Source organism: Takifugu flavidus, chromosome 12 (genome assembly GCF_003711565.1).
Source record: "Takifugu flavidus isolate HTHZ2018 chromosome 12, ASM371156v2, whole genome shotgun sequence".
NCBI classification, from domain to species: Eukaryota; Metazoa; Chordata; class Actinopteri; order Tetraodontiformes; family Tetraodontidae; genus Takifugu; species Takifugu flavidus.
In genome coordinates, this window is record NC_079531.1 from 9,427,218 (window position 1) to 9,454,981 (window position 27,764).

General features: G+C 42.9%; 1 protein-coding gene across 4 annotated transcripts; it reads left to right on the forward strand.

Moving 5' to 3' along the window:
* The first annotated feature begins 35 nt into the window (after positions 1-35).
* bloc1s3 (biogenesis of lysosomal organelles complex-1, subunit 3) lies at positions 36-8,305 on the forward strand. 4 transcript variants are annotated; one of them, XM_057049848.1, is made up of 5 exons: positions 36-125; positions 304-421; positions 526-712; positions 819-919; positions 1,309-8,305. In XM_057049848.1, exons 1-5 carry the CDS (start codon positions 70-72, stop codon positions 1,465-1,467), a joined length of 621 nt encoding a protein of 206 aa, XP_056905828.1. In that variant the 5' UTR covers positions 36-69; the 3' UTR covers positions 1,468-8,305. The 4 variants fall into 4 exon arrangements, with proteins under 4 accessions (XP_056905828.1, XP_056905830.1, XP_056905831.1 ...); XM_057049850.1 differs by having other exon boundaries at positions 879-919; XM_057049851.1 differs by lacking the exon at positions 1,309-8,305 and adding an exon at positions 994-1,256 and having other exon boundaries at positions 879-919.
* The last annotated feature ends 19,459 nt before the right edge of the window (positions 8,306-27,764 follow it).

The following is a 27,764-nucleotide window of genomic DNA, read 5'->3' on the forward strand; positions in this document are numbered from 1 at the left end:
AAACCAACGCTTGGGTATACAACCAATCGCGTTAACGATGGTCAACGTTAGCGCCTGACTGATTGGTTGATGGAATCTAGCTACTTCCGCATTAGTCATGTGATTATTGTTTTCTTACCACACAGGTTTGACAGTTATGTTTCCCCCATATTTATCGTAACAAGAAGCTTTTAGTTGACATTAACTTATAGTTTATTGTCTGTTTAGAAGAACGTGGTCTACTGTTGACGTACTTAATTACAGTAAGATATTTTCTGCTAGTTTTTAGGGTAATTAATTAGGTACGTGTGTGCATTTGTGTAGAGCCATGTCTAACAGATACAAGACTGTGGTGCAAGGCGAGGCGTCAGAGACCGACTCCGATGATGAGGTTTACATTACCTCCATGCCGCCTCCCCAAGCAGCCTTGGTGGGACTCAAGGTTGCCCTTTATTCTTGTCTTTTCTCAATCATTCTGAAACTGAACAATCAATTCCATTTGTCATTTACATGTGATGTTTTGTCTGATCTTTGATCTGCTGCTAGGTTTCCGGGGAGGCATCTGAAACAGACAGTGATGGAGATGAGGAGCAGCTGGACCAGACCTCTACATCGAGCCAGCAGAGTTCTCTGATCCTACAGAGAGACCTCCCGCCCCTGATTGTAGTCCAGGATCGTCCTGATATACAGTCGGTGGTTGAGGACAGGCCGAGCCCCACGCACAGGCCACATGGTGAGAAGGACAATGTGTTGTAGTATTTGAAAATCCATTTATAAGCCTGGCTTGTAGTGTTTTGAGGTAAAATGAAGGTTCTTTAGGTATGTGATTCTGTTTCCAGGTGAGACTCTCTTACAACAGAAGTTGCAGGAATCTAACACTCGCCTTTATCATGACGTAGGAGAGATGGTCCGGCAGTTGTATAGCAGTGCCAGTAAAGAGGTATGTGCTTAGTTGTTTTCAATTACACACTGACCTTTATGAAATTTGGGTTATTAGGTTATTTGTGTGCTCAGTTGCAGGAAGTAGGACATTGCAGGACATTGAAATGGTATTTAAATGATGCCTTACTTGTTTTGAATGAACATTTGACCTGCAAGCATTTACCTTTTTGTATATTAGGTAAATGGTTATATTAGGTAAATGATTTCGATATAATCTCATTAAACTGTGATCGTCAGAATTAATTAATTAATTTATTTATTTATTTATTTATTTATTTATTTGAGTCTTGTCATTCTAAATCAACATTAGCATGTTTGCATGTGGAGTTGTATTTAGTATGTAGTAGACTTGTGGCTTCAGTCTTTTTCTGATGGTTTACTTGAAAGGTGCACAGTGCAACAGCTCAGCTGAATGCGTCACAGGGTGCCATCATCAACGCCTCACACAGCATCAGAATAATCCTGGATGACCTGAAGGCCGTATCTGAGAAGATTGACATCATTACCAGCTGTCAAATATTGCCAGATATTAACATCACTAACTAAAATAATTATACTCCTTTGTAAATAATGTATGAACGTTGTGATTTCACATTTGGATTCAAGCTGAAAGAAATAGCACGGTAACATAGCTTCTGTGTTTATGAGCAACACCAATACAATACAATACAACCCATATATGTAAGAATCACTGCATGTATTCATGATTCAATAGTCACAAATAATTATACAATTAAGAATTTTGTCAATGTAGCCATATGTAATATTGCATATTGTTTTTTTTTCCAAGGAATGTAAATATATATTGCCCAACACAAAAATAATCAGAATCTCTTATTGACATAGAAAGACGTTTGCATTGTATCATAAACTTGCAACGCATTATCAGTCAGTCTGAGCGCAGGTCAGACAGACATATAGAAATATACCATCACAACTGCCACCAGGTTGAGAATCACACCCACAATCCCAAACAATGCTGAGCATGTGTTTGAAATCCAGCTCAAATCTGATTGTTTCCAGAAGGACCCTGAGCGGTCTGTCTACGTGAAAAGGGGAACAAACGGTTTACAATAACGTTTCAGAATTTTAGGATGAAAAGTTGCTCTAAATGCTCTTTTCATGGTTAGGCCACTAGCTGGAGTCATCGACCATATTCTGAAGAAATACTGCACAGTGAAGCTGAAAACGGAATTTAGTGCAAAAATTTGTTTATTAGTACAAAAAAAACTACCTATGATATATAATATTTTTGATTGTAGATTAAAAATAACCTCATCACTAACCAAATGTTAAACATATTTTTATGAGTATTGTATGTGATGCACATTGTAGAGTCTGATTAGAGTCTTACCTCTGCATCGTTTCCTTCCCTGATGTCTCTGTCTTTAGTTGCTGTGGTCCACTCCATCTAAAACCCATCAAAGTCACAGCAAGAAAGAGCTGAATACGTACTCAAATCAAATCAAATCAAATCAATCTTTATTTATATAGTGTCCAGAATCCCAGGGCCTAACCCCAGACAAGCAATAGTGGCAAGGAAAAACTCCCCTTTAACAGGAAGAAACCTTGAGCAGGACCAGGCTCATGTAGGGGGACCCTCCTGCTGATGGCCGGCTGGGTAAAGAGAGAGGAGAGGAGAGTGAGAGGGAGGAGAGGAGAGGAGAGGCACAGAGCACAGAAACACACACAAAAATACACTATACAACGGGTCAGCAGGGCCGGAGGTCATCATGCAGCTCCGAAGGTGGCGATACCTGTAAATGAATGGGGGGGGCAGAAAAACTATACAGGAATCAGCATAACTAGTCTGCTTGATGAGGAGGAGGAAATGAGAGGAGAGGAGAGGAGAGGAGAGGAGAGGAGAGGAGAGGAGAGAGAGGAGAGGAGAGGAGAGGAAACCATGATCCAGTGGGGTGACAGAGGCCTGTCAGGTGATCATGTTTCCAGACCCTGGCAGCCTTAGCCTATAACAGCATAGCTAAGATGTGACCTAACGATTAGACGACCCCCTAAGTATGATAATTTGTCTATCTATGACAGTAACTGGAACTACAGATTTAGTAACAATAAGCTTTTTCAAAGAGGTAGGTTTTAAGTCTGATCTTAAAAGTAGCGATGGAGTCAGCCTCCCGTACCTGTACAGGGAGCTGGTTCCATAGCAGGGGGGCCTGGTAGCTAAATGCTCGGACCCCATTCTACTCCTAGAAACTCTGGGAACCACAAGTAGACCAGCATTCTGAGAGCAGAGCAGTCTATTGGGCTGATAAGGTATCACTAGCTCCTCCAGGTAGGATGGAGCTAGGCCTCTGTGGACCTTGTAGGTCAAAAGAAGGGTTTTAAAAATTATTCTAAATTTAACGGGCAGCCAATGAAGTGACGCCATTACAGGAGTTATGTGATCTCTTTTGTCAATACCTGTCAGAACTCTGGCTGCAGCATTTTGGATCAACTGGAGGCTTCTTAAAGAGTTGTTTGGACACCCTGATAATAAAGAATTATAATAGTCCAGCCTGGAAGAAACAAAAGCATGAATTAACTTTTCAGCATCATGCCGCGTCAGTAGTTTCCTGATCTTTGTGATGTTCCTCAAGTGAAAAAAGGCACTTCTAGAGACTAATTTAATGTGTGAGTTGAAGGAGAGATTTTGATCAAAAGTTACTCCTAGATTCCTCACAGAGAGACTAGATGTTAATGAGATGCCATCTAGAGTGATCATATGATCTAATCTATCCCTGAGAGGTTCAGGACCAAACACCATGACCTCAGTTTTTCCTGGGTTAAGGAGGAGGAAATTTGAAGACATCCAGGACTTTATGTCTTTAAGACAGGTCTGGAGCTTCACTAACTTCTCTGTCTCCTCTGGTTTCATGGATAAATAAAGCTGAGTGTCATCAGCATAACAATGAAAATGTATCCCATGCTGCCGAATAATGTTCCCTAAGGGAAGCATGTACAAGGTGAAGAGGATTGGTCCAAGTACAGAACCTTGAGGAACTCCATGGCTAACCCTACTGTATGAGGGAACACCATGGACGTGAGCAAACTGGTATCTATCAGATAAATATGATCTAAACCAGTCTAGTGCTGTCCCTTTAATCCCAATCACATGTTCCAATCTATGTAACAGGATGCTGTGATCAACTGTATCAAAAGCAGCACTGAGGTCCAGCAGAACCAGCATAGAGACCAGTCCATGATCTGAAGCTATAAGAAGATCATTAGTAACTAAGAAGTGCCATTTCTGTGCTGTGATGAGCTCTAAAGCCTGACTGAAACATCTCAAACTGGCTGTTCCTCTGCAGGTGCTCCAGTAACTGAGTCACCACCACCTTCTCAAGAACTTTAGAGATAAAAGGAAGGTTGGATATCGGCCTATAATTTGCTAATACGTTAGGATCCAGTGATGGTTTTGTAAGCAACGGCTTAATCACTGCCACCTTGTAGGACCGGGGTATATAACCTGTCACTAAAGAACCATTGATCTGGTCCAGGATAGAACTGCCTATCAATGATAAAACATCCTTCAACAGGTGTGTTGGGATGGGATCTAAAAGACACGTGGTGGTCTTGGATTTCTGAATTAGCGATGACGCCTCAGAAAAATATATAGGGGTGAAGGAGTTTAAGGGCTCGTTGGAGAACCTGTATGTTCCCACAGTCAGCACATCTGGTGATGGTCCATTTGTTGGGATGGCTTGGTTAGCTTTCTCTCTGATAGCTAGAACTTTATCAGTGAAGAAGCTAATGAAGTCTTCACCACTAAGGGAAGAAGGGATACGTGGATCTAAAACACTGTGACTCTTAGTTAATTTGGCCACAGTGCTGAAAAGAAACCTGGGGTTGCTCTTATTTTCCTCAATTAAAGAAGAAAAATAAGCTGTTCTAGCCTTGCGGAGGGCCTTTTTGTAAACTAATAGACAGTCTTTCCAGGCTACATGATAGCTGTCTATTTTACAAGAATGCCACTTCCTTTCCAGTCTTCGCACTTTCTGCTTGAGGGTCCTAATGTGTGAATTATACCAGGGGGCACACCTCCTCTGATTTACTATTTTCTTTTTCAGGGGGTAACAGAATCAAGCGTGATTCTCAGTGAGGTTGCTGCACCTTCCGCAATAGAGTCAACCTCAGCAGGGCTAAGATTGTAATGATTTATCCATGGAGAAACAAACAGTGGTCCTGGGATTAGCACAGGGATCACTTCCTTAAACTTAGCTACAGCATTATCTGAAAGACATCTGCTATAGTAAGACTTTGTTCTGAGCATAGAAGAATCCTTAATCATAAATGTGAAAGTGATCAAAGAATGGTCTGACAGGAGTGGGTTCTGAGGGAACACTGACACATGTTCTACCTCAACACCATAAGTCAGAACTAGATCTAGGGTGTGGTTGTGAGTTGGTTATGAGTTGGTTGGTTTATCTGCTGGAGGAAACCAACTGACTCAACTGCACTGTGACGAGAGGTCAAACTCAGGCTTGTTCCTTTTGTTATGACCTAAAACTTGCACTGCAAGACACCACCCATTCTCAGGTTTTTACAAAGTCAGATCTGTGTGTGTGTGTGTGTGTGTGTGTCTGTATCTGTGTGTCTGGGTTTTTGTGTCCATCCATTATGCTTAAAGCAGACAGAGCAGCAAAGTGCACTGTATGTGTCACCCTAACAATTAAGATCCACTGCGGTATCATTACAGCCGCTGTAGGAGTGTCATTGAGGGGCCACTGGAATATTCTCTTCAGGCCGTTTGTCAAACACGGTTAGAGGCAAACACGTACAAAGAAAAAGTGCCAAAAAAGACATATAATTGCTGCTGGGTTGAAAACCCTATAAATCATCATTCCAGGCAAAATTGGACCTTAATATCAGCTTAATAACCACAACAAAAGAAGGAAATGACATAAATGCATGCAAATCAAATTCCATTTTCTGTCACAGCATCATCCTTGGTGCTACAGCACCTTAAATCTCTGGTGGTGACAGTTATTGGAATAATAAGTATGTGGTTCAAACTGATCTTTGGCCTGTTTCCATTACAGAGAGCAGAGAAGTGATTAAAGAGCAGTGCCGGACTCTCCTGAGGTGGGGGGGTAGATGAGCATAATGAGACCCCAGAGACATGATAACCTGTGATATTCATTTAAGGTAGCAGTTTCTTTTGCTTGTCAAGCATTTTTTTTCACATGCACACAACTATTATCACTACACATTTTTTTACATGCACACAACTATTATCACTACACATTTTTACATCAACATATGGTATAAATCTTATTCTAACAATAATAGTTATAATAGACAGAGAAAACGGGAGAAAGGAGGGAGAGATTTATACAATCTAACGTTTTTTAGGTGCCAACACAACATCTCTGTGAATGTCATGGTTCACGTCCTGCTGGCCATGATGTGGGCAACTGTTAAACTCAATGGCTGCTGGAGGATTCAGGCTTTGCAGAGACTCTGTGTTTTGGGCACCTTCCAGGAAGCCGCGTCCATCAGGAAATCACGAACAACTGCTGTCACATCGTTACTACCTTCTGACGAAGGTGGGCCAATCTCCAAGAGGACTGTTTAACAGGCAAATAGGACAATGTGTTCCTGTTTACATAAAACATATTTCCATGTTCCTGTGACAGTGGCTCCAGGCCCTGAGTCAGGGAGCACTGCTCATGCTTGAGTTAGCAAACAAGCTAACCACTAAAAAATGCAGCCAATAATGGCAGAAGATGGTGTGTGTGTGTGTGTGTGTGTGTGTGTGTGTGTGTGTGTGTGTGTGTGTGTGTGTGTGTGTGTGCGCGCGTGCGTGCGTGTGTGTGTGTGTGCACGCGTGCATGTTGGAGCGCAGACGGACAGGCCCCCACATTAGCCAGGTCAGCAGCTCTCCTGAGGTGCCGTAGGACACACTGTTAGTTTTTCTGGCTGAATGAATGTGGCTGCACAACCCAGCACAGGTCTGCAGAGGCTGCTGAAAGGTTCCCTCTGTGGGTGACACCATATTTTTCGTGAATCTATTCAAGATGGCAGATGAGAACAAGATCCTTAATCCATAGAGGAATACAGTATTAAGCAAGGTGCTTGATACAAAGAAAATCTTTTATCTGTTCTGCTGAGTTATATTCTAGTCTTAACTCTGAGTCCTGCTGCTTCTTTCTGATGGTATTTTTTCTGCTTTATGTTTAATATTAAAATCATATCCATTAAGAATATCGAAAAGAGAACTGTGTTTACCGTGTTTAACATCACCCGATATACTTTTAACACTCTATCAGAGTTAAAGTTGTCGAAATCCAATAAATTGAAAGTAATATTTCTCCTCTCCTCTCCTCTCTTCTCTTCTCTTCTCTTCTCTCCTCTCCTCTCCTCTTCTCTTCTCTCCTCTCCTCTCCTCTTCCTGTTAAAGGGGAGTTTTTCCTTGCCACTGTTGCTTGTCTGGGGTTAGGCCCTGGGATTCTGGAAAGCACCTTGAAACAATTTTGATTGTATAAGACGCTATATAAATAAAGATTGATTGATTGATTGATAGTATTTTCTCAGAAATGTCACTGGCTGACAATTCAAACTAGAAACTCTTCTGATTTATGAGTTGTTACACTATGCTTGTACAGTTGTTTTTATTTCCACTGGCTACTCAAATCAAGTTGAATTAAAAACAAGCTGATTTTGATATTTTAAATTTTTATTGGCATAATTTTAACAGTACGTGTACATAAATAAATATCACACCAAATCACAGCAGATCTCACAGCAGTAGATCAATAAAAATAAATACTGAATAAAAACTTCAAAGATGAAGGAACAGGAAGACAGATCCCATTTCAGTACAGCTTGACCGGCCTACAATAAACAGGAAGTAATGTGTAAATGACATGTCAAAAGTAAACATCACAGACTGTGTTACAATTTTTGCAGAAAATACTGTACATTGGAATCTGTTAAGCCTTAAAGTGTGTGATATATGACAATAATCTTGTCTTTTATTTAAAAAAAAATCTTTTTCAAAAGCCCAAGTCCATTTACCGTACATGAAAAATCAGAATGTGTCTTTGCTGTAGCTGAAAATACAGTCATCTCTGATCACAGACATGCACCTGCATTTGAACCCTTTTGTGGTTGTCAATGCCCACAGCAGTGGTTACATGATGCAGCTGCTTTTGCTGATGCCAGTAATTCTGTTTGAAGTGAGCTTCCATTAGGACAATGATGGAAAATAATTAACAATCTCTCTTTGAGCATTCAATGTGATGTAATGCAACGTCTGTGTGTGTGTTGACAGCAGCAGATGGCCAGGACTCATCCTTCAGGCTTTCCCCTCTCAATAATTACTGTGGCAGTGAGTCAGACGTGAAATAATATCAAACATCTCAATTAAAAATAACTAAAAACTTGACTGTCGTGCAATATTTGGAACAGTGTGTTTTACAGTGATGAGGTTGTCACATTATCATAGTAGGCGGAAGAGTTCCTATTCTGACCTCAAAATGGTGCAATTATAAAAATCTTTGTTGGTACAAAACACACATCTCTCACTTGTTTCAGTTGCTCCAGTCAAAAATAGTAACTATGTTACTGGCTTTTGAAACAGGAACCGGGTCAAATCTGTATCCTACTTTTCAAGCAAGGCACCACTGAAAGGGTTGATGAGTGGATACAAACCAAAAAGCCTTATATCCCTTTTCCTTTAAATTTGAAGTATTTTAATGTAAAATAGTATCTGTCAACAACAGATACCATTGTGGGTTCTATTAATCAGTATTTAAGCATTAGCAGCTAATTGGATTTTATGAATCTGTTTGTTTAATCTGGTTTATGGTTGCAACTATTGTAAAAAGCATGGAGTGATTAACATTGATCGAGCTGGTATTACAATTTGTAGATATTTTGTCATTATAGATACATTTTAGAACATTTCTGTGGGCTGGAGGTGTAGATTTAACAGCAGTAGGAACAACACCTGAGCCAAACAGTTGTTTGTGTTACAGTTTATCACGTGACCACTCACAAGTGCCGTAGCGGGAGGCAGCAATACCCCTGTTGCCTTTATGTTGTGTCCTAGTCTATATAAATGTGCTCCTGTCACACCTTTTTCTAGTTTAGTGTGAGAAAATTAGTTTGACAGCAGATTCTTTCCAACCCAGCGGCGGCTCCTTGACACAGACTGATGCACCCTTAAAATGAGTTCAGCGATGCAGCCTCCACTGTACTTGAACCAGGTAGTAAATGTCCAAGACAAAGTGCTGAGGGATGAATCTATCGGTGAGCCTTGAAAGTCAGACAAAGAAAACAATAAAGGGCACCCACAAGGAAAGCCAAATAGGAGCTTTGTATTTAAACTTCAGATTAAACCTGGTAATTGTCAATGCGGTCGTAATTTATTCTGAAATGTGACGTATCACATCTGATGATTAAGCTATTTACTTTAAACCCCCAGAATATCTCAGGTTAATATACAATAAGATAAGAAATGTTGCTGCAGTTCTGGTACTCCTACCAGCAACAGCAGAGACTACATCATATTGCAAAAGCTATATGCTGTACATGTAAACAAACAGCATTGTGTCAATTGCCCGTCTTTGCTGTCAATGTGAAAGGCAGCCTGCATAGTCAGCATTGTGTAACCCTGGAAATGCCTAAATGATACTGTAAGCCTCACAAAAATTGTAACAAAAAATAAATGTAAAAAACAATAAAAGTATACATAAAAACATGCTAATAATGACAATAATGATGAAACAACATTTTAGAACTACTAAAAGGAAGACCCAAATGTGGTTATCAAAATCTGATTCTCACAACCGGAAAATGTAAAATTGACACTGTTATGTCTCACATTTCTCTCCTCAACATTTCGCTGATGGTTTCTGCATTGAAGGAAGGTGTGTGGAAAAGAAATGGAAGGGCTGTTGGGTCTTCTCAGGCTTTAGTTTGTTGGTGGAGAAAAGAATGATGAAATTTGAATTTAGGCCAGTCCTCCCAGCTGGCCTGCCATCTTCATTTAGGGAGGATCCCCCGTGAGACACACAGCGCTTTGACCTAGAAGCAGATCTGTAGCGACGAGCAGCTCCAGCAGAAATGATCCCACCAGATTCTGGAGAGTTTTTAGTGCCATCGCAAGTCTCCTGGCAGCTGTTGAAGCCTTGCAAAAGCATGTTGTGTTGGCGTCTGGCAAACGATCTGCACGGCTTCAACATGGCTTTTTGTGTAAAATGTTGTATCCTCTGCACTGAAGTTTAAATGCTGTCTTTATTTTTATGACACTGTCTTTTTTTTCCTTCCATTGAATCGTTTCTCTCTGTCTGAAAGAGTCCCTGAAGAACACGAACCTGGCATCAGTCTTCACCTCAGTCAGTCAAAATGAAGCAAATTCACAAATAGAACGTTGAGAATGTATGATTGCCTGAACATTTACATCTCCTTGATCTCATATATTATCACTAATGTCACTGTATTTTCAGGCACAAAACCCCATAAAAACCCTCATACGATCCCCAAATCACACATGTTGGGAGGCTATGCTTCTGTTCAATATCTTCACGTGTGGGGTGAGAATGGGGTTTGTCCAAAGTTCTTCTGTGGCTATCAGCTACAGGCGCTCTTGCACATCTAATTGTACTTTCAGGCACATTTACTGGGTCGCAGTGTAGATATAGACAAAGACAAGTAGCAGGAGATTGAGAAGGATGCCAATGACTCCCAGCACAGCCAGGAATCTCTCTTCTGGTGTACTGAGATGTGGACACGGTAGGTCCATGTGAAACATTTAGTTACACTAAATAAGATTAATAAATGCGAGTAATCATCAGTAATTATCAGTAATTGTATGGGTTCATTAGTTTAATGCATTTAAGGGTCCTTTGCACATTTTGATCCCTTAGCATACAATAAAACCAGTAGTGTTGATACTACAAACTTCTTACAATTACAGACAAAGCAGCACAACTATGGGCACAATCAGCATACACACACACACACACACACACACACACACACACACACACAGTTCAAATAGATTACTCTCTGATGTCAGTTAGTTCAGTCTTGTTTGGGAAATGGTTCCTCCTGATCCAGAAGTGGACACAGTCAGTACATCTGCGAATAAATCAGCCTGTATTAATGTGGCCTTCAGGTGGTGCAGGTAGAGATGAATAAAGCTTCTATCTGTGGTGCTGATTTTCAGACTGCTTGTACTTTGAGTGGCATTTTCAGTCAATCAATACTTCAAAGGAAGGCCAGAAGTCTGGAGGGAAAGCTTAGGTGACAGATGTGTAAATATAGACAAAAATGACAACTAGAAGGTTGAGGATTGTTCCGATGATACCCAGCACGGCCAGGATTCGCTCCTCGCGGTCGTTGGTCGAGTCATCATCTGTGGCGTGGGTGCTGCAGACATAGCGGCTGCCGGGGACCATGGTTACCATCACAGACCCCCACCCCCATAGGGCGTGACGCCTGGTCATCGGGTTGGTTAGCAGTGATGGAAAGGGAAAGAAAAAAGAGCACAAATCACTCTTAGATTTCTGAGTAAATGGCCTAATATTATCGCACAAAATATTCATCCACGTCATATGTCTTTATTTTGAACTCACTTCTTATTTCATCTCTTTTAAAATCCTTTTAACTTCTGCCTACTTCTCTGCCTTCTTATGTATTTTTGCATGTATCCCATTTTAGTGAGTTGTAACCATTTTAACTGAAATATTTGAATTATAGTCTGATATGTTCAAGCTGAAGCAAAGGCTGATGGTTGCATGTTATTCCGTCACAGACCCAACTCCAGGCAATTTAAAGGCTTTATTTAACCTAATGTGCATGTTTTGGACTGTGAGTGGAAAGCTAAGTACCCAGAGAAAACGCACACGCAGAACATGCAAACTCAAAGGCTTCAAGTCCTGAATGAAACTCCTTGATAGACAAATGTATTAGGAACAAGTTTAAGGAACAGCTTATTTGTATATATATATAAAAAAAATCTCTTCCTCGCCCTCCTGGGCGGTGCCTCCTTCCTTCAGACTCGAGTCCTCTACCAGAGGCCTGGGAGTCTGAGGGTTATATATATATATATCCCCTCAGTGGGCTACCACCGTATTGTGGTGGAAGGGTTTGCGTGTCCCAATGATCCCAGGAGCTCCGTTGTCTGGGGCTATATGCCCCTGGTAGGGTCACCCCAGGCAAACAGGTCCTAGGTGAGGGATCAGACGAAGCGTAGCCCAGACCTCCTGATGATGAAAAACAACATTGGTACCAAGTTTCCCTTTGCCCCCTCCTGGAGCCAGGCCTGGGGGTGGGGCACGTTGGCAAGTGCCTGGTGGCCGGACCTCTGCCCATGGAGTCCGGCCGGGCACAGCCCGAAGAGGCAACTTGGGACCCCCTTTCCGTGGGCTCACCACCTGCAGGAGGGGCCAAGGGGGTCGGGTGCATTGTGTTTTGGGTAGCAGCCAGAGGCAGGGACCTTGGCGGTCTGATCCCCGGCTGCATAAACTGGCTCTAGGGACATGGAATGTCACCTCTCTCGTGGGAAAGGAGGCTGAGTTGGTGCGCGAGGTTGAGAAGTTCTGACTAGATATAGTTGGCCTCACCTCGACGCACAGCAAGGGCTCTGGAACCAGTCTTCTCGAGAGGGGTTGGACTCTCTACCACTCTGGAGTTGCCGATGGTGAGAGGCGACGAGCAGGGGTGGCAATTCCGGTTGCTCCCCAGCTCAGTGCCTGTATATTGGAGTTTACCCGGTGGATCAGAGGGTAGCCTCCCTTCGCCTTCGGGTGGGGGGACGGATCCTGACTGTTGTTTGTGCCTATGGCCCAAACAGCAGTTCAGCGTATCCACCCTTTTTGGAGTCCTTAGAGGGAGTGCTGGAGAGTGCTCCTTCTGGGGGCTCGCTCGTCCTCCTGGGTGACTTCAATGCTCACGTTGGCAATGACAGTGTGACCTGGAGAGGTGTGATTGGGAAGAACGGCCCCCCTGATCTGAACCCGAGTGGTGTTTTGTTATTGGACTTCTGTGAGGCCATGGAGAACGACTTTCGGACGGCCTCGAAAAGGTTCTGGACCACCATCCGGCGTCTGAGGAGGGGGAAGCAGTGCACTGTCAACACTGTGTATAGTGGTGATGGTGTGCTGCTGACCTCAACTCGGGACGTTGTGGATCGGTGGAAGGAATACTTCGAGGACCTCCTCACTCCCACCAACACGCCTTCCAGTGAGGAAGTAGGACCTGGGGACCTGGCGATGGGCTCTCATATCTGGCTGGGCTGAAGTTGCCGAGGTAGTCAAAAAACTCCTCGGTGGCAAGGCCCCGGGGGTGGATGAGATCCGCCCAGAGTTCCTTAAGGCTCTGGATGTTGTAGGGCTGTCGTGGTTGACTCGACTCTGCAACATCGCGTGGACATCGGGGGCAGTGCCGCTGGATTGGCAGACCGGGGTGGTAGTCCCTCTTTTTAAGAAGGGGGACCGGAGGGTGTGTTCCAACTATAGGGGGATCACACTCCTCAGCCTCCCTGGTAAGGTCTATTCAGGGGTACTGGAGAGGAGGGTCCGCCAGATAGTCGAACCTCGGATTCAGGAGGAGCAATGTGGTTTTCGTCCTGGGCGTGGAACAGTGGACCAGCTCTACACCCTCAGCAGGGTCCTCGAGGGTGCATGGGAGATTGCCCAACCAGTCCACATGTGTTTTGTGGACTTGGAGAAGGCATTCGACCGTGTCCCTCGGGGGGTCCTGTGGGGGGTTCTCCGAGAGTATGAGGTGTCAGGCCCGCTGATACGGGCCGTCCGCTCCCTGTACGATCGGTGCCAGAGTTTGGTCCGAATTGCTGGCAGTAAGTCGAACTCGTTTCCGGTGAGGGTTGGTCTCCACCAGGGCTGCCCTTTGTCACCGATTCTGTTCATAATTTTTATGGACAGAATTTCTAGGTGCAGTCACGGTGTTGAGGGGATCCGGTTTGGTGACCTCAGGATCGGGTTCTGCTTTTTGCGGATGATGTGGTCCTGTTGGCGTCATCGGCCCGTGACCTCCAACTATCACTGGATCGGTTCGCCGCCGCATGTAAAGCGGCTGGGATGAAAATCAGCACCTCCAAATCCAAGGCCATGGTTCTCAACCGGAAAAAGGTGGAGTGCCTTCTCCGGGTCAAGGAGGAGATCCTGCCCCAAGTGGAGGTTCAGTTCAAGTACTCAGTCTCTGTTCTGAGTCGTGAGAAGGAAGAAGAATGGGCGGGAGGTCGACAGGCAGATCGGTGCGGCATCCGCAGTAATGCGGACTCTGCACCGGTCGATCTTCGTTCCTACCCTCACCTATGGCCATGAGCTTTGGGTCATTACCAAAAGAACAAGATCACGGGTACAAGCGGCCGAAATGAGCTTCCTCCGTAGGGTGGCTGGGCTCTCCCTTAGAGATAGGGTGAGAAGCTCTGCCATCCGGGAGGAGCTCGGAGTAGAGTCGCTGCTCCTCCGCGTTGAGAGGAGCCAGATGAGGTGGCTTGGGTATCTAGTTAGGATGCCCCCTGGACGCCTCCCTGGTGAGGTGTTCAGGGCATGTCCCTCCCTATATATATATATATATATATATATATACAGTATATACTATATATACCAGGAACCACATCAGAGAAGAGAGCAGAAGTGCGCAGTCCTAGGAACAGCTAAGATCCTGCGCAGAACCCTCAGACTCCCAGGCCTCTGGTAGTTCCAGATTTTGCACACCTGTTCATAACCCTATATGAGGAAAAGACACCAAATTTCATGAAGAAAAAAAAAAATAGCCAGCACTTTGGACAACACAAAATCTGAAACAGGTCAAATTGACCCTTAAACATAATATGAGGGTTAGCCTAATGATTAGACGACCCCCTAAGTATGATAATTTGTCTGTCTATGATAGTAACTGGGACTACGGAATTAGTGATAATAAGCTTTTTCAAAGAGGTAGGTTTTAAGCCTAATTTTAAAGTAGAGATGGAGTCAGCCTCCCGTACCTGGACAGGGAGCTGATTCCGCAGCAGGGGGGCCTTGTAGCTAAATGCTCGGCCCGCCATTCTAACTCTGGAGACTCTGGGGACCACAAGTAGACCAGCATTCTGAGAGCGGAGCGGTCTATTGGGCTGGTAAGGTATCACTAGCTCCTCCAGGTAGGATGGAGCTAGGCCTCTGAGGACCTTGTAGGTCAAAAGAAGGGTTTTAAAAATTATTCTAAATTTAACGGGCAGCCAATGAAGAGACGCCAGTACAGGAGTTATGTGATCTCTTTTGTCAATACCTGTCAGAACTCTGGCTGCAGCATTTTGGATCACCTGGAGGCTTCTTAAAGAGTTGTTTGTACACCCTGATAATAAAGAATTACAATAGTCCAGCCTAGAAGTAACAAATGCATGGACTAACTTTTCAGCATCATGCCGTGTCAGTAGGTCCTTGTGATGTGCTGGACTGTCTCAGGGCCATCTCCACACAGTCTGCACCTGGGGTCTTGTCTGGTATGGTAGACCCTGGCCTCTATTGCTCTGGTGCTCAGGGCCTGTTATTGTGCAGCCAGGAGTAGAGCCTCTATGCTGTCTTTCAGTCCGGCCTTTGTCAGCCACTGGTATGTTTTCTCGATATCAGCCACTTCCTCAATTTGTCAGTGGTACATTCCATGCATGGGCTTGACCTTCCATGAGAGCCCCCAGGTTCCTCCTCCTTGGTGGACTTTTGTTGCCTGAGACATTCACTCAGCAGTGGGTCAGTGGGGGCCATCTTGTGATGTGCTCTCGGAGGCTTGTTGTTTACTCCTGGACAGTAGTTCGGAAACTTACTAGTCCTCGCCCCCCTTCCTTTCACTTTGTGTATAGCCTCAGGACACTGGACTTAGGGTGAAACCCTCCGTGCATGGTGAGGAGCTTCCTTGTCTTGATGTCAGTGGCTTGTATCTCTTCCAGTGGCCAGGGTATTATGCCAACAGGGTATCTGATTACTGGCAGGGCGTAGGTGTTTATGGCCTGGATCTTATGCTTACTGCATTCAGCTGACTTTTCAGGACCTGTCTCTGTAGCTATTTGGCTGTGGCTGACCTCCTAGCTGCCTCCTGATGGTTACCATTTGCCTGCGGGATCCCCAGGTATTTGTAACTGTCCTGCAAATCTGTGATGTTCCCTTCTGGTAGGTCAACCCCATGAGTTGTGATCACCTTTCCTCTTCTAGATACCATCCGCCCGATTGATTGGTCAGAAGATTGGTCAATCGATTGATTGATTGGTCCAAGTACAGAACCTTGTGGAACTCCATGGCTAACCCTACTGTATGAAGAGGGAATGCCATGGACATGAGCAAACTGGTATCTATCAGATAAATCTGATCTAAACCAGTCTAGTGCTGTCCCTTTAATCCCAATCACATGTTCCAGTCTCTGTAACAGGATGCTGTGATCAACTGTATCAAAAGCAGCACTGAGGTCCAGCAGAGCCAGCATAGAGACCAGTCCATGATCTGAAGCTATAAGAAGATCATTAATAACTTTAAGAAGTGCTGTTTCTGTGTTGTGATGAGCTCTGAAGCCTGACTGGAACATCTCAAACAGGCTGTTTCTCTGCAGGTGCCACCACCACCAGTCACCACCGCCAGTCACCACCACCTTCTCAAGAACTTTAGAGATAAAAGGAAGGTTGGATATTGACCTATAATTTGCTAATACATCAGGATCCAGTGATGTTTTTTTAAGCAACGGCTTAATCACTGCCACCTTGTAGGACCGGGGTACATAACCTGTCACTAAAGAACCATTGATCTGGTCCAGGATAGAACTGCCTATCAATGGTAAAACATCCTTCAACAGGTGTGTTGGGATGGGATCTAAAAGACACGTGGTGGTCTTGGATTTCTGAATTAGCGATGACACCTCAGAAAAATATAAAGGGCTGAAGGAGTTTAAGGGCTCGTTGGAGAACCTGTATGTTCCCACAGTCAGCACGTCTTGTGATGTTCCAGTTGTAGGGATGGCATGGTTAGCTTTTTCTCTGATAGCTAGAACTTTATCAGTGAAGAAGCTCATGAAGTCTTCACCAATAAGGGAAGAGGGGATATGTGGATCTGAAACACTGTGACTCTTGGTTAATTTGGCCACAGTGCTGAAAAGAAACCTGGGGTTGTTCTTATTATCCTCAATTAAAGAAGAAAAATAAGCTGTTCTAGCCTTACGGAGGGCCTTTTTGTAAACTAAGAAACACACAGTGGTCCTGGGATCAACTCAGGGATCGCTTCCTTAAACTTAGCTACAGCATTATCTGAGAGACATCTGCTATAGTAAGACTGTGCTCTGAGCATAGAAGAATCCTTAATCATAAATGTAAAAGTGATCAAAGAATGATCTGACAGGAGTGGGTTCTGAGGGAACACTGACACATGTTCTACCTCAACACCATAAGTCAGAACTAGATATAGGGTGTGGTTGACTCTATGAGTTGGTTGGTTTATCTGCTGGAGGAAACCAACTGAAATGAAGCCATTTCTAAAGCTGTCATTTACAATGTCTACATGGATATTAAAGTCTCCAATGATAATGACTTTGTCCGTTCTAAGGACCAAGTCAGATAAGAAATCAGAACTCAGATAGCAACTCTGAATGTGGCCCAGCAGGGGGCCGATATACAAATTAACAAAAGTGGCTTTTCTGCCTTCCAGTTCAGATGGGTGATGCCAAGAGTCAGGCTTTCAAATGAACTGGAGCCATGTTTTGGTCTAGGATTAATTAATAACTTGGAGTGATAGATTGCTGCCACTCCCCCTCCTCGACTAGTAACACGAGGAATTTGATAATTAAGATGAGTAGGATCTACTCAGGAGTAGATTCATTTTAGCTAACATACTCATCCTCCTGAAGCCAGGTCTCAGTAAGACAAAATAAATCAATGTGATGATCCGCTATCAGGTCGTGCACCAACAGGGATTTACACAAAATAGATCTAATATTTAATAGTCCACACTTAATTGTGATGTTAGTTTCTCCAGGTTTTGCTTTGGTATTAATTTTAATAAGATTATGGTGATTGACCACTCCCCTGCTCTGTGCTTGGTGAACTTTTAACCGTGGAACAGAGACTACCTCTATAGTGTTAAATATGTTATTGTTGGCGGATGAGGGTTCTATGGAATCAGCAAAGAGGTGTGTAAGACTACCACTCTGCATCCTGGTCTGGACCCTGGATTGTCAGGTCACTTTGGGTCTAATAAAATTAGCCAAATTACTAGAAATGAGAGAGGCACACACGGGATGGACACCATCTCTCCTAATCAGACCAGGCTTTCCCCAAAAAGTGCTCCAATTGTCTATAAAGGCAGCCAGCGACGAAGCGATGACATGCGGCTAAACATCTCATCGCTGGCCAGATTGGGGAGGGGATCAGAGAATGCTACGGAGTCCGTTATCGTTTTTGCGTAGTTGCACACCGACTCTATGTTAATTTTGGTGACCTCTGACTGACGAAGCCGGGTGTGGTTTGCTCTGACGTGAATAATAACTTTACTTAATTTATGTTTACGTCTCGCCAGCAGCTTTAAATTGGCTTCTATGTCGCCCGTTCTGGCCCCCGGAATGCACTTAACTATGGTCGCTGGAGTTGGCTTCACGTAGCGCAAAACAGAGTCGCCAATTATCAGGGTCGGTTTCTCAGCGGGTGTGTGGCCGAGTGGGGAAAAACAGTTAGCCACGGGAAGCGGTTGGTGGTGCACCGTGGGCGTTTGGTTTGGGCTACGCTTCCTGCGAACCGTCACCCAGCCGCCCTGGCTAGCCGGCTGCTGCCGGGGGACCATTAGCTGTAGCTATGCTAGGCAGATCCGCAGCAGCTAGCTTCTCCTGGCTACCTGGCGCAACTCCAACTAACTCCAAGCTGCAGAACCGCGTCTTAAGCTCGCTAAGTCTAGCCTCCATAGCCGTAAATATACTACACTTTCTGCACCTATTCCCTTCACTAAAGGAGGCAGAGGAGTAACTAAACATTTCACACGACAGGAAGTGACACAATACGTTACCCAGTGACGCCTCCCAGTAACGGCTTGATTATGTTCAACAATGTTGGCAATTGGTTTTAATCAGTCTCTGCATCTGAATCCTGTTCAGAGTTCCAGACTGACAGTATACAGGTTAAGACAGATTTAGAAAGATATCCACATCACATCAAAGAAGATTGTTCTGCTGATACTTTTGATTTAATATATGTATACAGAGGAATGAGTGGAAATTGTATTTTTTGATGCAGTTTAGTTATTCAACATTGTAATGTGATTATTTCCAACCCAGTTATGGGGAACGCACCACATACCTCAAAATTCAGGGATCACGCTAGTGTAAAAGCCAAATAATGATGGAGAAAATACATTTCCTCCTAACACATGCTCACCTTTACTTGGCTATTAAATTGTAGGTTGCGAAGGAGGTTGTGGGTGCACTTTTGCTCCATGAAAAAATGTTGACCACATGTCTTAAAGCTTTCAATTTTGGAAGAAATCAACGTTCTGCAGTTTGCTGAAGGCTCTAATTGAACTGTGGTGAAAAGAAAATTAGCAAATTACAAAGGCTCAGCAAATCTCTAAATCTCTGATATAATAAAACTGGTTTCAAATTGAAAAGGAACATTCTGCTTGTATTTAATCAAATTAGAATATGGCTATAGCACATGTGCATTATTAGAGAAAATTTACAATAATAATAATAATAAAGAAAAGATATCAAATTAAAGATGAAAGAAAATCACCTCCAGCTCTTTCAGATGGAATACATGTATAATTCCATTATGCTGCTAAATCTGGAAACAGGACTGTCTGTTTATCTGTACAAAGGCTAAACAGTCTCATCCTCTGTAATGTGGTGCACAGGGTTTTTTCTGTGTGCACAGTGGGTTCCCATGGTAAAAATCAACACTGTAATTTAGGCAACCACAGCTTCCTTAATTGCACACCTTCCTGCCGTTGTCAGCAAGTCTGCTTAGCTTACATAACGTATTCCCTCAGCTAAAGAGCTGTTTAAAAAAAAGTGACTGATCGGCACATTTTATCATGAGTTTTAATTAAAAAAAACAGCCTGTTCTCAGTGATGTTGCCATGGTGACCAGAGACATTCAAATAATAACTATTTGGCTTTAGGATAAATGTACCTTGATTGCCTACTAATCTTCCAAACACAAGCCAGTCTGTTACATAAAACCTTGCTGTGCCTTTTGGTTTCACTTCCACAGCTGTACCTGTTTTTCTGCTAAGGTGCATTAAGCAGTTTGGATGATTCATTCTGAAGCCCTCTTGGGTCAGTGAACTACACACGCTGTCATGCGCACGTATCATATACATATAGTCATACATGAAAGTGATCATGTGCTGCAGGTTACTTCATTCTTGACTGTGGCCTTGAATTCAGAAATGATCTGAGATGTTTAACGGGGCTGTATTTTAATTTGCCTATTAACCAAATGAAGATCAACATGATGGATTTCCCATCATTTTACCACCTATATGGGTTGTGCTCATCATACTTTATCAGGTTTTATATTTCCAACTTATGCAGGGAAAGCACACTCTTTCTTTCCTTCCTCACAACACCCAATCTTAATGAGCCACAGCAGCTCAAGCAGTAAATCATTCAAATTAATATTTGAGTGAAGCCATTTTCTTTTAGGTCTTAAAATACTCATGAGACGAGGAATGTCATCATCTAGCAGCAATTTACTAAACTTTGAACCTGAGGAAGAAAATATAATATCGGACATGTGATTTAGTATCTATGCAGTTGTGGAGTTTAGGCAGATTGATTAGTTGCAAATCTCTGCATTAATTAATGTGTGTAATAAAGTAAACCCCAAACCACCGTGTATACACCTGCATACACTAAATGCCAACCAAATCCACAAAGGGGCGAAAGCTGCTGTGCAAATGCAGAGCACATGTCCTCATTCCTCATCCTATATGAGAACACAAGGCAGAACCACATGCATAAAATTAACCATAATTGGTGTAGATTGAAACTATTCTTCTACTGTCAACCTAATTTATGCAGACTATAAAACAAATTCCCTGTGGAAGATCCCTCTGCACATTGCTTGCCTGGAAAAGTTACAGAGGGACTTAGCTCTGAGATGATTTCTAGGTCAATAAAAAAGACACTCTAGTTTGTAATTTAAACATGTCAACTGGGTCAAAATGAGACTCTAAATTGCAACGTGGTGTGAGTGTGTCCTGTGACACAGGTCAACATTAGATGCTAGGTCAGCAATTATTTCAGCCAACTTTGAAAACAGAAAACTACCTGATGGCCGACATGGTCCAAGCAGCTAAATGTAAAAAATGAATTTAAAGTCATCATAAAATGGCACTCTATTGTCAGCAGAGATTAAGGAATCATGACCATTTCAAATATTTGTATCAGTGACAACAGTAGTCCATCCAGAATATTTCCCTTTTAAGTAAAGTGTCAGCCCGTAAAGAATGTTGTTTACATTTTAGTGTTTTGGTCTGTAGTTTAAGATTACTTATGTCATTTTTTAACCAAAAAAAAAAATCATAATATGTTGGCATGTCATCTGGAAGTAAGAAAAGTTAAGAAGTGAACACGAATTCATGCATTAATCAATTGGTATTAAGAAATAAAAAGAGACTTTTAGAGAGTGCAAATAGATAATTAGTAAACTGCTGCTTCGTATTCCTTCTATACATCATTGTGGCATTACTGTCTTCTCAATCGTTCGTTGGTTGCACTGTGCACGGTGTGTTGTATTCACTTTACTTAATATTGAACACTTGGTGTGTTGTATTCACTTTAATTAAAATTTGAAGACTTGGGACATTCTAGTCACCTGATAACAACAGTGAGAAACAACCCATACTAAACAAATACAGGGCTTCGCCGACTATTAGCATTAGCATGGCCTCACCGTCTGTTTCACCCGGTGTCTTTGTTCAGCGTGTGAAATGTTTAGTTACTCCTCTTCCTCCTTTAGTGAAGGGAATAGGTGCAGGAAGTGTAGTTTATTTATGGCTATGGAGGCTAGACTTAGCGAGCTTGAGACGCGGTTCCGCAGCTTGGAGTTAGCTGGAGTTGCGTGAGGTAGACAGGAGAAGCTAGCTGCTGAGGAGCCGCCCAGCGTAGCTTCAGCTAGCGGTCCCCCGGCAGCAGCCGGCTAGCCAGGGCGGCTGAGTGACGGTTCGCAGGAAGCGTAGCCCAAAACAAAGGCCCACAGTGCACCACCAACCGCTTCCCGTGGCTAACTGTTTTTCCCCACTCGGCGACACACCCACTGAGAAACCGACCCTGGTATTTGCCGATTCTGTTTTGCGCTACGTGAAGCCGACTCCAGCGACCATAGTTAAGTGCATTCCGGGGGCCAGAGCGGGCGACATAGAAGCCAATTTTCTGGCTGCTGGCGAGACGGAAACGTAAATTTGGTAAAGTTATTATTCACGTCGGAGCCAACGACACCCGGCTTCGTCAGTCGGAGGTCACCAAAATTAACATAGAGTTGGTGTGCAGCTACGCAAAAACGATGTCGGACTCCGTAGCATTCTCTGGTCCTCTCCCCAATCTGGCCAGCGATGAGATGTTTAGCCACATGTCATCGCTTCGTCACTGGCTGTCATGGTGGTGCCCCGAAAACCAGGTGGTCTTTATAGACATTTGGAGCACTTTTTGGGGAAAATCTGGTCTGATTAGGAGAGACGTGTCCATCCCACACGGGATGGTGCCTCTCTCATTTCTAGTAATTTGGCTAATTTTATTAGACCCAAAGTGACCTGACAATCCAGGGTCCAGACCAGAATGCAGAGTTGTAGTCTTACACACCTCTTTGCTGCTTCCATAGAACCCTCAACCACCAACAATAACATATTTAACACTATAGAGGTAGTCTCTGTTCCACGGTTAAAAGTTCACCAAACACAGAGCAGGGGAGTGGTCAAGCACCATAATCTTATTAAAATGAATACTAAAGCACAAGTTGGAGAAACTTATATCACAATTAAGTGTGGACTGTTAAATATTAGATCTCTTTTGTGTAAATCCCTGTTAGTGCACGACCTGATAGCGGATCATCACATTGATTTATTTTGTCTTACTGAGACCTGGCTTCAGGAGGAGGAGTATGTTAGCTTAAATGAATCTACTCCTCCTACTCATCTTAATTATCATATTCCTCGTGTTACTGGTCGAGGAGGGGGAGTGGCAGCAATCTATCACTCCAAGTTATTAGTTAATCCTGGATCAAAACATGGCTCCAGTTCATTTGAAAGCCTGACTCTTGGCATCACCCATCTGAACTGGAAGGCAGAAAAGCCACTTCTGTTTGTAGTTGTATATAGGCCCCCTGCTGGGCCACATTCAGAGTTCCTGTCTGAGTTCTCTGATTTCTTATCTGACTTGGTCCTTAGAACGGAAAGCGATCCCTGTGCTAATCCCAGGACCACTGTGTGTTTCCCCAGGGATCAATCATTATAATCTTAGCCCTGCTGAGGTTGACACTATTGCGGAAGGTGCAGCAACCTCACTGAGAATCACGCTTGATTCTGTTGCCCCCTGAAAAAGAAAATAGTAAATCAGAGGAGGTGTGCCCCCTGGTATAATTCACATATCAGGACCCTCAAGCAGAAAGTGCGAAGACTAGAAAGGAAGTGGCATTCTTGTAAAATAGACAGCTATCATGTAGCCTGGAAAGACTGTCTATTAGTTTACAAAAAGGCCCTCCGCAAGGCTAGAACAGCACATTTTTCTTCTTTAATTGAGGATAATAAGAACAACCCCAGGTTTCTTTTCGGCACTGTGGCCAAATTAACCAAGAGTCACAGTGTTTTAGATCCACATATCCCCTCTTCCCTTAGTGGTGAAGACTTCATGAGCTTCTTCACTGATAAAGCTATCAGAGAAAAAGCTAACCATGCCATCCCTACAAGTGGAACATCACCAGACGTGCTGACTGTGGGAACATACAGGTTCTCCAACGAGCCCTTAAACTCCTTCACCCCTATATATTTTTCTGAGGCGTCATCGCTAATTCAGAAATTCAAGACCACCACGTGTCTTTTAGATCCCATCCCAACACACCTGTTGAAGGATGTTTTACCATTGATAGGCAGTTCTATCCTGGACCAGATCAATGGTTCTTTAGTGACAGGTTATGTACCCCGGTCCTACAAGGTGGCAGTGATTAAGCCATTGCTTAAAAAACCATCACTGGATCCTAACGTATTAGCAAATTATAGGCCGATATCCAACCTTCCTTTTATCTCTAAAGTTCTTGAGAAAGTGGTGGTGACTTAGTTACTGCAGCACCTGCAGAGAAACAGACTGTTTGAGATGTTTCAGTCAGGCTTTAGAGCTCATCACAGCACAGAAACAGCACTTCTCAAAATTACTAATGATCTTCTTATAGCTTCAGATCATGGACTGGTCTCTATGCTGGTTCTGCAGGACCTCAGCGCTGCTTTTGATACAGTTGATCACAGCATCCTGTTACAGAGACTGGAACATGTGATTGGGATTAAAGGGACAGCACTAGACTGGTTTAGATCATATTTATCTGATAGATACCAGTTTGCTCATGTCCATGGTGTTCCCTCCTCATACAGTAGGGTTAGCCACGGAGTTTCTCAAGGTTCTGTACTTGGACAAATCCTCTTCACATTGTACATGCTTCCCTTAGGGAACATTATTCGGCAGCATGGGATACATTTTCATTGTTATGCTGATGACACTCAGCTTTATTTATCCATGAAACCAGAGGAGACAGAGAAGTTAGTGAAGCTCCAGACCTGTCTTAAAGACATAAAGTCCTGGATGTCTTCAAATTTCCTTCTCCTTAACTCAGGAAAAACTGAGGTCATGGTGTTTGGTCCTGAACCTCTCAGGGATAGATTAGATCACATGATCATTCTAGATGGTATCTCATTAACATCTAGTCTCTCTGTGAGGAATCTAGGAGTAACTTTTGACCAAAATCTCTCCTTCAACTCACACATTAAAACAGTCTCTAGAAGTGCCTTTTTTCACTTGAGAAACATCACAAAGATCAGGAAGCTACTGACAAGGCATGATGCTGAAAAGTTAGTCCATGCATTTGTTACTTCCAGGCTGGACTATTGTAATTCTTTATTATCAGGGTGTCTAAACAACTCTTTAAGAAGCCTCCAGCTGATCCAAATTGCTGCAGCCAGAGTTCTGACAGGTATTGACAAAAGAGATCACATAACTCATGTAATGGCGTCTCTTCATTGGCTGCCTGTTAAATTTAGAATAATTTTTAAAACCCTTCTTTTGACCTACAAGGTCCTCAGAGGCCTAGCTCCATCCTACCTGGAGGACCTAGTGATACCTTACCAGCCCAATAGACCGCTCCACTCTCAGAATGCTGGTCTACTTGTGGTTCCCAGAGTTTCTGGGGGTAGAATGGGGGGCCGAGCATTTAGCTACCAGGCCCCCCTGCTATGGAACCAGCTCCCTGTCCAGGTACAGGAGGCTGACTCCATCGCTACTTTTAAGATTAGGCTTAAAACCTACCTCTTTGAAAAAGCGTATTGTTACTAAATCTGTAGTTCCAGTTACTATTATAAACAGACAAATTATCATACTTAGGGGGTCGTCTAATCATTAGGTTAACATCTTAGCTATGCTGTTATAGGCCAAGGCTGCCGGGGTCCGGAAACATGATCACCTGACAGGCCTCTGTCACCCCACTGGGTCATGGTTTCCTTTTTTGTATGTGTTTTTTGCACTCTTATCATATTGGAAAGTGCAAGAGTATTGTGCCCAATGGAAAAAAGTCAAATTGGTGAATCTGTAGTGACTCAGGTGCAGTTTTTAGATTGATATAAGGAAGAAAGAAAATATGACCATAAGTGCACAGAAACAACAAAAACAGGAATAATAAAAAGCCAATGTTCAGTTGATTTACATTTTGTTTTGTTTGGATGGACTATAAATTATCATTCATTCAAATATTTCTGTCCTACAAAGCTTTCAATCTAATTAAGTCCATTTCTTATGGATTTCTAATAGTGAGCTCTATACAAGTAGATCAACCATTACTGGATTTCATCCAATCAGACTGAAAGGAAAGAGGTTCGTCTGGGCCAATATACTCAATAGCAATACAGCCATCTTTTAATGACGGAAAAGTAAGAATTCAACTATAACCCTTGAATGGTTCGCCACAAAACAGCCACACTTGTATTTTAACACACTGAAGCCAAAATAAGATACTGATGCTTACAGTGACATCAGGCGAGGTTGAACAAGGAAATGTGGCCAATGACATCAAATCAACTTAATTGAAACTGCTAAATTAATCAAAAGAAATTTAAAAATTGACAGGTCCTTTAAAAATGTATTTTACATCATGTATAGATTCTCTTTTGATACTAACCAAGCATGAGTTTACCCTGCATAAACCCTGTCCACTGATCCATCAGATTCGAGACTGGATCATATGGAAATACACTGCTATAATCCTATAGATGGACAAATCTAAACACTAATCATAGTGTGGGAGGAATGGTAGTTTTGATCTCAGTAAGTTTCCTTCTGTTCCGCCTGGAGAGGACCTTTTGATTGTAATGGCATGGTTCAGTTTACACTGATGTGAGCACCCTGGTTGCCTGCAGCACATGGATGGAAGCCAACAATCATCATCATCATGTGCCAGCCAGTCACAGCAGAATGTGCAGATGAATGATTTATTGTTTGTAGTTTTGGGAAAAATTTAATTTTAACTTTTTCAGGATCACCAGTTATCTCGTGCATTGTTTGGTTTTTCTGGTTTTCAAGAATGGTTTCATTCTTTTCAAATAAGGTCCTTAGATGTATCAGCATTTTATGTGTAAACAGGATTCCGGTTTTCATTTTTTTCTATCTTCTCTGTATTAAAACAGCATCTTCTGTCTCCGCCAACTCATCCTTTGTATAATATTCACAGCTCCCCACAAGTGCATATCATTTCACCTCTGCTATTACAAGTTAGCCTCCAAGAGCCTCCAAGATACAAACTGTGTAATTGCAATGTTTCAGGAAGGCAGCAGAAAGCCTCCCAAAGATCACTCCACTCTTTTCAAATATCGATTGGTCTACAATTTAAGGTAATCTGATTCTTGGAACACTTGACACATAAAGAAGATCCAGTCATACATCTCTGTTGATCCCAGTAGGGAAATAATAAGCTATTCTTTCATATGGTAATATGATCAAATATTTTGTTAAGAGTAGAATGCAGACATGATAAATTTGATCCCTTCAATCTTGAATTTCCTCCCCAGTATTTCATTACCAGTAATCAGGAAATGTCAGATACAATCTGAATAGTTTAACTATTGTTCACAAACCACCAAAGGAACAAGAATTATAGATTGTGGATATTGATTGGCGTACTCATTGACTCCACAGAAAGTCTCAATTAATGGTTTCACAGCTTTGGCATTTGCTACAATACAAACACTTTGTTCAGCCTCTACAGAGATCAATGCATGCATGCACATCAGCTCATTAGGAGAGCTTGCATAGGATTCAGTGGCTATACTACATAGCAAACATGAACTTTGAGGGGTACGTGAGAAAAACCCTGCATGGTCAGTTGAGTCACAGAGTAATAAAGTAGGAGCCAGATCTGTATTACACTGGAACATTTGAGAGTGTCATTATGAGTTCATCAAGCCAATGATGGTGGAAGAGAAGGCGGCCATGAAGCGACTGTCACATAAAGCTTGCATAACCACATTTAACAACAGGCAAAAGGCATTTTAATAAAATAATAACATCTCTATGACAGGAAACTCTATTGCCAAGGCAATAGGCAGACTACAAAACTGGCTTGTTATAGTTAATTTGGCTTTTGTTCCCCTCCTCTGGAAAACAATCCTTCCCAACATTTC

Excerpts from the sequence above, each read along its gene's own strand:
- bloc1s3 (XM_057049848.1), top strand. The coding sequence starts at position 70 with ATGGAATCTAGCTACTTCCGCATTAGTCATGTGATTATTGTTTTCTTA. Across the intron at positions 422-525 it reads CAGCCTTGGTGGGACTCAAG|GTTTCCGGGGAGGCATCTGA; the intron begins GTTGCCCTTTAT and ends ATCTGCTGCTAG. Across the intron at positions 920-1,308 it reads ATAGCAGTGCCAGTAAAGAG|GTGCACAGTGCAACAGCTCA; the intron begins GTATGTGCTTAG and ends TTTACTTGAAAG.